Below are 12385 nucleotides of genomic sequence, written 5' to 3'. Positions count from 1 at the left end.
AATGCAAAAAAAACAAAAACATTTTCAATCCAATTCCCCAACCTGAAAATCTCTTTTTGTCATCACCTTTTTGTGTCAAAACTAATTTCTTACGCTAAGCAACGGCAAAATTGTTTTTGCCATTTTCTGTCAAAATTGGAAAGTATTCTTTCTTATGTAGTCCAACAATCGTTCTCCAAATGTTTTATCAGGGCCTTGTCTGTAAGTAACCTTTAAAAATAAATTATACTTCTATTGCAGTGCATAGTAAAAATGTGGAATATGCATTTTTTGACTGAAAATAGTAAGAGGCTGATAAAGGCTTTAGACCAGGGGTGGGCAATCCTGGTCCTCCAGGGCCAGGATTGCCTGCAACTCTTAGAGATGCAGGACACCAACACTTGGTCCAACACACTTGAATCCAACAGCTGAATCACCTCCTAAGTGCAGTCAGGTTCTCTAGAGTCCTGCTTACGACCTCATTATTTGACTCAGGTGTGTTGAAGTAGAGACGCATATAAACGTTGCAGGAGACCGGCCCTCCAGGCCTGGAGTTACCCACCCCTGCTTTAGGCTAAGGTTAAAGATAATATTGTTGTTGAACTATACTTTAAAATGTAGCCAGTGCTACAATGGAAACCAAACTTCCACTAATACGCTAATATTAGAGTTTATTTTTTTTAGCACTTTAATATTTTTGCTAACTTTGAAAACGATTAGTGCACTTAGCTTCCCCTAAGTTAACTTTTACAGAAAAATTCTAAAGCAATAAAGAACTTGACTGTTGAATAAATCTTATGTGTAATAAAGTTTGACAACTGTGTCAAAGTCAAGAATTCAAGCAGTTAGACATTTATATTTGTGCTCTTATTTTGAAGTTGGTGAATAGTGTCAGTGTGGCAGTTCCGTTTCCTCCTCATGTTCCCCACCCATGATGTGGTACATCAGATGTACCCAGAATGCAATGCTGTAACCAGTTTAAAATCTACTGATATGCTGCTTAGTTTCTGACCAAAGACCTACCGTCATCAATAAGACAAAATCAACACCTGAGTTAGCAAAACTCAACAACTATAAAACTGAGACCATCAGTAAAAGGTCTGTTCCAAAGAATCACTTCCTGAAACAAAGTTGTTACTGCCCACCTTCCAGGTAGGTGGGCAGTAACAACTTTGACCCTGTTGAAGGCAATATTATTTTGTAACACATGTTGTGTTGTTTCAAGCATGAACTGGAAGCATTCAAATAACCTTAAAAAAATAAATACCCATGCTTCTATTCCAGTGCAGAGTAAAAATGCACTGGAATATTGCATTTTTAGTCAGCGGTGCCCACTACTGATAAAATCCAAGTTTAGTTTGGTTCTGTAAAAGTCCAGACATAAATTTGAAGTGACTGAATGTGAGCTAGGTTGTAAAGATAAATAGTTTCTAGATCTTCAAAGATGCTACCCCAAAAGACTTGTAACTGTAGCAGCAGTGAAAGGTGGTTCCATAACATTTACTAATGTTATCTGGTTAATAATTGAGGCCACATTTATCAGTTTCATTTATAAAAGAAAAAATTAAAACAAAAGAAATTGAAAACCATGTAGCATTTTAATTTACTTCATAATTATGTTCTACCCTGTAAACTCCCAAGAAAAACGCATGGAAATAAGAAATCTTATTAAATAAACGATAGACAATTCCTACAACATGATCAAAGGCTAATAACAACAACTTGGAGAAAGCTGCTTGTTGCACAGCAACTAGAGGCACCATGCGATGTGAATGGATTTACATTTAAATTTGTTTCATACAACTCAATATCATATTTTAGATAAATTGTTTCTTCACCAATAAATATGTAATCCATCAATCAATCTCAGCCAACAGAGCTCAGACTAAATTAAGCCTTTGGTGTAAAAGCTGCCATAGAAAAACATGAAACGGTTTTAAAAATAAAGGAGGAAAAATAAAGTTTTCAGTTTGTGTTTAGCCTCATTTGTTTCTGCTGAAGTGAATATTTTAGGTCACCTTTTGTTGATGATACAAGCAAATGGTGAGATTTTAGTTAAAATGCAATTTCATAGGCATTATGACTTGTAATGAGTCCTTTCAAAATGGTTTTTCTTTTTTTTTTTATTTTACAGAAAAAGTTTTCTTGACAGATTTTTTTTTCTTTCTTTTCTTTGGTGTGCATTAACAAATCATTGCAGATCATACTCACACTTCCACTTGTACATCATTTCCAAGAGATTGGACTTGGCTACGGTGAGCAGATTGAGTTAGGGTGACAGAGGCATAAAAAAATCAGCACATTGATAGTAGTGTAAAGTGTTTTCAGGCCTGTGGTAAACCTGCCTCCATCGGTAGATTGGTTCTCAGCTCCGAAAGGAGAAGGAGACGGACGCACAGACAGAGAGGTGGAGGAACACAGCTGGTACAGGTGTAGGTCTTGCCACTAATTGGCCTTTACACCAAACCTGCAAGAGAAACCAAGCAAGAACAGCCAGTACTGAGTTATGAGAGCCTTACACTCACCCACTTTATGTTCCTGGGGTTTAACAGTGAGGCTCAGTATGGGACAGACACAATTTGTGGGTATGGAGGATGAAAATTAAATGGATAACTCTGTATTTTAACAGGGAAGTTTTGTCAAAGAACAGAGATGCCCCAATCAGAATTCTGTGGCCTGTTTTTAATCTTTGGTTTCTGGCTAGTACCATTTATCCATCTATTGTCTATACTGGTTATCCTTGCAGGGTGGTGGGGATTGAGGGGGAGATCACTCTTTCAGTTCATGCAGAAAGAGCACAGGCCATGTAGGGAACACGGACGAGGTCACATTGTGTGAGTGAGACAGTAGCCGCGGTGAAACAGTGTTCAGCTCTGATTTGAAGTGTTAGCATCTTATATTGATAATTGGTACAGCGTTGTTTAGTATTGCCAACTGTTTTCATGTGTTACATTCAAGTAAATGTGGACTCTTAATCTGAGCTCTCCAAAAGGCCGCCAACAATGCTATATTCTGTTCAGTGACGTGTTTAAAAATAATTTGACAGAGATCGCAATTTATTTATGAAGCTATCTGGAAGAAATATCTAAAGAAAAGACATACTGAGATCATGATCATGTTCCCTGTTTACTGGTTTAGATAAACTATCCATTTCTCACCACCAAGTCTTGCAAACTACCTCAGCTGTACATTTGACATGTTCTAACACCACAGCTCACATGAGCCTTATTTTATACTTGTTACATTGGCTACCAGTAGATTTTAGGATTCACTTTAAACTTCTTATGAACAGAGCACCAAAAAGCCAGACCTCAGAATATTTATATAATCACAAAATGTACTGCTCTCTGCTGTCATCTTAACCTTTTGCAACTAATTATGTTGAGGCGCCATGATGGACGATAGAAGTGTGGGACAGGAGTATTGAACGGAGCACTTTTTGTTTTTACTAAAATGGCCATGGTATCTGCTCGTTTAAGTTGAGCTAATTTCTCTGTGGAAGTAGCTCAGCAAACTGGGTCATGGCAATGGTGTTAGCTCGCTTATTAACTGGAAAACCAATCCACACCTTCTCCATCCTGATGCGTTCATTGATTTGATCAAATAAAATTAGACTTTGCCTGAATGCACACCATATGATTCCTATCACTGTCATAAGCAGTTTTCTCTTACACCAGAGCAGACTTAAAAGTATGAAAGTCTTGATGCTAACCAGTTTTGTTCATAAATGGTACGTTATGTGATCGCAGGCCATTTGCTCTATGCTTACTAAGGCTTATCTTCATAATTCAATACTTGATTACATACTATTAATCTTCCTTACGTCAGAAGTATATGAAGGTCAATCTTTTACCTAGTAAAAAGTGTTTGCTGCAAATTCGCAATTCCACCGAGGTCTCCCAGTCCTTACAATTAACGGCTGCTGTCCATCTCCGTCTGCTTCCCTTATCAACACGTTTGCCTCCTCGCCTGTTTGTGCAGTCGACCCCATCATCCTATTATTGCTTTTACTGTGAAATCAACCAAATAAAATCGATATTAGGCGACCAGCTGTTCTGTCGTCCATCTTGGTGGAATAGAATAGGACGCTTTCTTAATAGTGTGCAAAGGGTCAGTGCTGGTCCTTGTTGTCCTGGCTTTACCTTTTATGCTAATTACCTTGTTAATATCACAAAACCATTTAGGATACAAATAGCTTAAAATCTTGACATACCTTAATAATGGGTAATAAAATTTGTTTTGCTATACACTTTAAAACAGCTAAAGTGGAAAACTATGTCAAATCTATCAGGAGAGAAAAATGGGCTGGGTTCATCTGTGAAACGTCTGGGCTCGTCAGTGCACCTCCTTACTTTATCTCTTATCTCTCTGAGCCACATCTCCCCCAACTATCTCTCTCTTCCAGTCCTGCTCTGATTGTGTGTCTGCCCTCCCCACAGTGTATGTGTCAGTGTGTCTCTGCAGGACTGTTCTCATCTTCCTCTAATTACGTAGTTATGTATAACAGTCTTTGAGTCGGTGTGATGCTGCAGTTTGATTAGCAGCGTTGGGATAACGCCGACCTGAAATGTCATTTAGACATAGGTGGAGAAAGATGGAGGGAAACGTTGTATGGCATCACTCTGAGAGATTCTGCAGCATCTGTTGTTTAAGAGGATAAAGGATTGAAAGCCATGTGTGTCTGATGGATTATATCTGTGTGGAGCAGAGTAGTATCTCTTTGACTGAGATATCGAAAGAGATATCTTACAATAAGTTCAGGAATATCTTGATGAGGTCAGGAAGTAGTGAGTTACATCAGCTGAGACGATGCCAGGATCCTGCAGAGCAATATGGACGCAGCAGCAGGCTGGAATGGAGCTACTCTGAACACTGTCAGGTTTCTTCCAGACGTTTCACTGAAAACGTGTCAGACTTCACTGTCCACAGTTCTCTCTCTTCTAGTGTCACTTTAAAATGTTAAATATCTTAATGAAGGAAGGAGGGAGAGAAGGATGCAAAAAGAAGGAAAGAATGTATAAAGGAAGAACTACACAAGAAGAGGAAAGAAACTAAGAAACAAGTTTGGAAACAAAAGTATCTTATTGAAATGAAAACAATGATTTAATCTACTTCCATACTTATCCAAATCTGAAAAGCACTGAAATCAAATTCCATCCCTTCCCAAACTTTTCCAAACCACATAGTAATCTTGTTATTCCAGCAGTAATTATTATACTTTTGCACAACAAATAAAATCCTTTAGAAAAACCCTTCTCAATGTAAAACCCGTTATGCCCATCGCCTTTACGGCTTCCCGAGGCCTGAACATTGCAAAAATAAACCTTGACTGATCGCCTGTTAATGTTTCCGAAGGCAACCATGATTTACTTGTTCGGAACAAACAAGACAGCTTCCATTTTTCTCCACTAATGACGTCCCTCTGTACCATAACTCTTCTTGTTTCCAAGTGTTCAGGCTCCATTACATGTGGCATCCATTTCAAAAGCAATGTCTGGTGTCTATCGGACCATTACTCGACGTGGCAGAGCTGATAAAACGAGCCGAAGGGGCTGAAACCGTAACTCGGGAGTACCCCATGTGGCGGGGCAGGAAGCTGTAAATATGTTCTGGGTTTTTTATACAAATGAGAATTGAGTTATTTTATGTCCGTTGTATTTGGTTTGTTTATCACAGAAGTAATTACTCTTGAAAAGAATCAAGGCAGATTGAAAAAAAGAGGGATAGAGGAGGGTAAAAAAGCTCCAGAGAGCTGTTTGTTCAATAACTGCCTGTTTGATGATTTAAATAGCTGTTTGGGTGCTGCTAGAGAAACGCATTAGAAATTAAGAACGGATAAGAGCGACTCTCAAAAACCATGTTTAATCCTGTGAATGGTGTATTGGTTCAGTGCGAACACATCTCCCATGAATGGCAGATTTACTCTGAGAGGACAAAAACATTTCCATTCGTCCTTCCTCTTTTTTTGTCTTTTGTGTCTGAAACACATATGCAGGCAAATATGTACAACAAATACAGCTTTATTTCCCGAGAGCGTGCTGTTCAAACATTAATATGGTGTCTTCTTCTTCTCCTGCTTTTGTTTCTCCACAGAGAGCAAAGCTGTGTACAAGAGACAGGTGCTGTCAATCACGTCCATCGCCATGGCAATCAGTCTTCTGGGAACAATGTGCATGGCACTCTACTGCCGCAACAAGTATGACAATAAACACACACGCACACATACTATAAGATATTTCTAAGGTAAATTCAGTGGAGGGTTGGATTGGGAGCGAGCCTTTGTTCATCCTCTGAGTCTTACTCAAACAACCGTATTTCTTTCCTTGTTATAGTAAAAACCCCAGCAGGTCAGGTTTATTGGTAAGAACTGGGAATGCATGAAAATGACATCAGCAATAAAACCAGAAACTCTGCAGTCCTTATCAGATTGTTTCCATATTTGTTTCTCTAAATTGTTTGTTTTACAATATTAGATGAATAATAATTAAAATGGGAAAGCTATGATTTGAAGCAAAGTACGGCCCAATCGTGGTATTTTGAAACAATCATTATCAGGACTCCCTGACAAAACTCGCCGCAGCAAGATGGATGGCTTTGTTCACATTATTTTCATGATACATTTTCAACTTACCCTCTGAGACGTTTACGAACAAAGAGGGGTGACTCCGGCATCAACAGGTAGCTGTTGGTGGAGCAAAGAGAGCTGCTGGTAACTTAGGTATCGATCTGATACCCAGTAAATACAGGGCCAGTATCCCCGATACCAATACTTTTTAAGTTTAATATATCATTAAACTTCTGAGTTTTAGTTGTTTTGTTTTTTTGCTTTTAGTTATTTTGGAAAGAATTTGGACAAAGTTTTTAGGTGTTTATGAAATACCTTAATAACTTTAACATGATATGTGTGCATTTTTTCTTAATGAAGTGGAAAAAATATCATCTGACAGCAAATCAAAACAAAATCTCTGAGGTAGAATTGAGAAACTACAATACAGAAATGAGCAAAAATTAGAATCTGAAACTACAGTATTGCTCTTACCATGCTAATATGGATCTGATACTGATGCTGAGTTGGTATTGATATTGTCAATATTTTTGGTTCAATTTACCCACCTCTATTGCACAGAAACCAGCTGAAATACTAATTGCTAAGTTCTATAGCATGAATATAGATGTTTGCCTCACTACAATAACAGAAAATTTAGAACCTAGGCTCATAGACTGCTTTTACAAATGTTTGTGAAAGATTGGGTTGCTGCCCTAAGAGGAGAGGATTTCAGCATGGAGCCATGAAAAGATGCAATAGGTCCAGCCATAAAATCTCCTCTTATGAAGTAGAATTGATTGGGAACAACAGAAACTCAGCTATGAAAGGCTTTCAATGCTGACCTCCAGTTTTCATGGTAATTCAACCGTCCGTGAATTACTGAAATCTGCAAACACTTTAGATGCTTCAAAAATGCTCAGAGCTGCCTATTATAATGGTTTAAACACCTTCATATGCAACAATATGCACAATGGAAACCATTTTGGCACAACAGCAGAAGCTGACCTCCACAGTCTTTCCTTATCTATGCTCTGGAGGGTACAGCCAATCAAAAAAGGAAAATGAATGGAGCTCATGGACTGGGTACTTTTCAAGCACCAGCCAGTAATGTGTCAAGCAGTCTCAGTATTTCAGCTACCCAAGCTGCATTTTGTATTTTAACATTTTAGAAATGCTCTATGAAAAAGTTTGTATATAGTCAGTATTTCCATGAATAATTTTGAGTTATTCCAGCTGTTGTGTTTGAAAACCTCTCATTGGGACAAAACACTGAACTGAGACTGTCATCGTTGAGTGAATTTTTATACTATTGAAATGTATTACTTATATAAAGATGTTTTCAAGCTCATAGAAGGCATTACTTTAATTACGTAACTGAGATGAACACTGTGAACTTAAAAAGCTCAGTGCTTATTATTAAATGACTTCTATAACAAAAAAGTCCAATCTTGATCAAAGAAGAAAATGTTTGACATGTAATTAATTTAATTCACATTCAGAAAAAGCTGAACTGAAAATCATTTTAATCAAGAATAACTTTTTGTTTGATATAAAAAGGCATGTTTTTTCAACAACAAAAAAACACTTTTTGTTTTAACTGAAAATTCACACTACATTTCATCAGTATTGCATGATCTTCATTAGTGTGACTCAGTCCCCCAGTGATGATGTTCAGGGTGTTGCAATCTATCCTGTTGTTTTGTTGACAACAGCTGATATTTTTTTCTCCCAGGAATTTCAACAAGACAACCTGAGTTTGATTAATGCAACTCTTGGGTTGTGGCAACGCTGCACCTCAAAGTGGCATATCATTATATCCTGCTCCCACTGTTTTATCTGGTTCTGACCATGTAGCTACCCAGTCTTAAAAAAATCCTCTTAGTATTCATATAATTTTCATGTGAAGGAGATTGCTGAGTAGTAAAGCTAAAGCAGCTAACTTTTTCATTGTAAGAATCTGTCATACTTACAGTGGGGGAAAGTAAAGATTTGATTCAATGTTGATTTTTCAAGATTTCCCACTTAAAAAATGTAAATCCATCATAGGTCTGACATCAACTGTGACAGACAGAATCTTAAAAAAAAACAGAAAATCCCAAAGTATGACTCATAGTTGAAGTGTAGATTTGATAAATTTGGATTCTAAGTGACAAACCCTGAAAAATCTTGGGTCTATCAACAACTTTTCTTCAACTTGTGTGTTTTGGTTTCTCTCTTTATGCAGGTGTAGAGGCAGACATCAACTTCAGAGGTGTTGATTAACATTGAGCTTTCATACTCATCCTGGGGAAGAGAAATACTGTATATTCAATCAATAAATCAATCAATCAATAAATCAGTCAATCAATCAAGTTTATTTGTATAGCACATAACAACAAGGCAGTTCAAAGTGGTTTTCATCATAAAAACTCAAGAATAAGAAGTCATAGACACATCGTACAGTCACTAAATGAATAATCAGTGACAAACATCACATTTTGACCAGCGCCATTGTCGTGGAAATTTTCCTTAACAAAGAGTGAGGAAAAACTGTTTCAAGAAACAAGCAATCAGAAGAAGAATATATATTCTTAATCAGTATTAATTTGAAGGCTTTACAGCATTCGAAGACTCTGCTCTCTGATTGCAGTCAGGAGGAAGAGCCCTGAGAAAACAAAACATACAGTGTTATTAGAAACCATCCGGAAACTAGGTTACGTCATAACATTCCAGGAAAGATAACTACTCCATAGATTTATTGTACTACCAAGGACAGAGGAACTGCTCTAAAAGACTCCCTAAACTCCCTAATGAGCAGGTGTGTGTCTCACAAGAATCATGAAACTGTTATGCATTGTTTCAGTTAATAATCATCGTAACCTTAAAATTTTCCACTACACCATCATCAAGATCATCACTACATGTTAAATATGTTGGTCAATGTTCCATTTATTGTGGTCCAAAAGCAACTCTAAACAGCTGGGTTTTTAGTCTTGATTTAAAGTAGCTCAGTGTTTCAGCTGCTTTGCAGTTCTATGGAAGTCTGTTCTAGATTTGTGGTGCAAAGAAGCTGAATTCTGCTTTTTTTTTTAACACCGTTCATCACAATACGCACATAATACAAAACATTTTTTTAATCATACAAATTCCACGAAACTTACATTCCTGATGTTTGAGAAAGAAATGTTCCACAGTTAATTTAAGAAGAGCTCTTGTATTTGTGGGCCGACCAAACGGCTGTAAGCCACTTAGCTTATAAAAGGAGTTTTAGTATGTGGGAGCATCTTGAAGTATGACACGTTTGACTTAAGTTGCTGTCTGGAAATGTCAAAAATCACAAAGGCAATTAAGTAAACATACATACTAAGAGATTATTGTAACATAGAAGTCATGGTCTTTTTGGCTAAATTTATGTTATTCACATAATTATTACTATCTGAATGCTCTTTACTATATATTTGATTGTGGGAAATTCAACAAGATGAGTTAAACATGTTGCATAATACCAATCTGTTAGACCAGTGGTCCCCAACCATTTTATTACCGCGGACCGGTCAAGACTTGGCCATTTTTGCTGCGGCCCACTGGGGAGGCAAGAGGAGGGTAGTGACTGTCAGATAAGGCCTCTGCATCATGTTGGTGTTCTCGGCCCGCTAAAGCCTTTTGTTGAATATGCCCGATCTAACATCAAGCATATTCAACATTGTCTTGACCTGATTACTGCAGCCTGTGGGGAGCGAGAATGCAGCCTGTCGAATGTGACAGGTAGCCAATCAGAAAGCGCGGTGACATAAGAACGGAGGGGAATCCCAAACAGCTGACATGGCGCAACTGAGAGTCCGGTGGACATCGGAGATATGTGGAAATGTTTATTATTTTATGTAAAGGTTGTTGTTATATATGTTTATTATATGTGGTTATGTTTTATTCAGTTAAAAATGTTAACTACGAAAAAACATAACTTACCTCCAAATCATAGTGCAGCAAACAAAGCGGCTGCTCCCTCCGTCTTTTATCCACCACCTTTTCTTTTTGTTACATCTTTTATCGCTTAAAATGACTCCACAAACTCCACTGTTTCTACATCGTCATCCGTGTTTGGTTATTCTAAATTCCTGTATGCTATGTTGGGGGTTTTACTGGATTATCCTCTGGAACCGGGATGCTTGTGAGTGGAATCGGTTGGTGTGTGGTGTGTTGCTCCTGCCTTGTGGCTGGAGACACGAACCGATCGAACCTGTTGTACTTTTATCAGCTCTGTGGTCACAGAGGTTTGGAGAATCGGCCGACAATTCTTAAATCTTGCCGTCTAAACCAGACTTAAGACTCACAAGCTCTACTCATCTCCTCTCGACCACTGCCCTAACAGTCTGACTCTGGTCGCTATGGTAACGTTTACATATCCCTTCAAAATAAGATACAGATGCGCAACAAAAACGGCCCGAAACATTTTACTTTCGTGAACATTTTAACTCACGATAACGACTACCGGGAGCCCTGAGTTTGTTTCTCTGCAACGAGACGGTCCCATCTGGGAGTGATGGGAGACAATGACACCGAAAGTGTTGCTTATATGCAGAGCCTGATTGGTCTCTTCATTGCCTCATTAGTGAGCCAATCACCCCATATCATGCATAGCGGGCTTGTAATGTGGGACTCACCTACCGGTCCGGGATAAATCCATTCTCCTGTGTCTTCTCTGACCTTTTCCCTTCACAAAGAAACTTTCCAAAGACATCTGATCTGTTTCTTACTTGTGGGCTCAGTGTTGGCGCCCAAGACGTAACCCAGAGAATCTGGTTAAAGGATTTTCAAAATAAAAGATCCTCCAGACTCAAATAATACCTAAAATGGAAATATGTAATTATTTCTTGCCCGGCCCGGTACCATTTGGGGGGTTGGGGACCACTGTGTTAGAGTATTATAAATACTGTGGAGCAGGCTGATAGATAGAACTGTAATTCCATAGGTTTTCCACTGTAATATAATGATGTGAGTGAGTGAGCAGCCTGACAACAAGATAATCGGATCAAGACATGATGGACAGGCGCTCTCAATGAATCTATAATTGAGTCTGGGAAGTTGACTGTTCAGCCGAGAAGATGCATGCAGATCTAGAGGAGGAGGGTGTGGGGGAGCAACTCCAAACGACCTGAATGACGATGAAGTTGACGTTTCTTTTTTTTTTTTTTTATTCACACAAACAAGAAAAGATTCTGACACAAATACTGCTGAATAAAAGACAGCTTACTCTTCAGTTCGTGCCTTCGCCTGTGCCCCTTAATTTGCAGTGTGCATACATTTAGAGACGGACTAATTTTCATTCCTTTTGTATCTCTGCCAACAGACGCACAATGAGTTTAACACTCCAACTGTGGAGCTGCCATCCATGCTTCAGTGCTTGATATCTCTCATCAGTCTTCATCTAGCTTACTAAAACTTTTTATAACTGCAATTGAAATATTTTCTATGTGCAGCTTAAAATTAAAACGTGGCAAAAGTTAAATTAACCAGACTAATCTTCTCTTTAACTCACTGGTCAACCTAACCTCATGCTTTAACGAATATAATGCAATGTTTATACAGTCCAGCTATGTGCTTCATTCCACCATATCTTTTATTGTTTATTTAAACAAAAGTATTAATAAACTAGTCACCTCGAGTGTGGACTATAGTTATGTTTAATGCTTTACAAACAAAATCCCCTAGATCAGAGGTGGGCAACTCCAGGCCTCGAGGGCCGGTCTCCTGCAACTTTTAAAATTTTTTCAACTTCAACACACCTGAGTCAAATAATGAGGTCATTAGCAGGACTCTGAAGAACCTGACTGGACTTGGGAGGTGATTCAGCTGTTGGATTCAAGTGTGTTGGACCAGGAA

The 12385-nt window shown here is 38.3% G+C and overlaps 1 protein-coding gene across 1 annotated transcript in view; it reads left to right on the top strand.

The window, feature by feature from the left end:
* The window catches only part of nrg3a (neuregulin 3a), a 95740-nt gene that overhangs the window by 48601 nt on the left and 34754 nt on the right, over positions 1-12385 (top strand). The window contains 1 exon segment of the mRNA XM_088013353.1: positions 6073-6175. Coding sequence (XP_087869479.1) covers positions 6073-6175 — 103 coding nt within the window.

This window comes from Poecilia mexicana, unplaced genomic scaffold (assembly GCF_051168715.1).
Source record: "Poecilia mexicana isolate PSO_F unplaced genomic scaffold, ASM5116871v1 scaffold_15, whole genome shotgun sequence".
NCBI lineage: Eukaryota > Metazoa > Chordata > Actinopteri > Cyprinodontiformes > Poeciliidae > Poecilia > Poecilia mexicana.
This window is presented reverse-complemented; position numbering and strand designations above follow the sequence as displayed.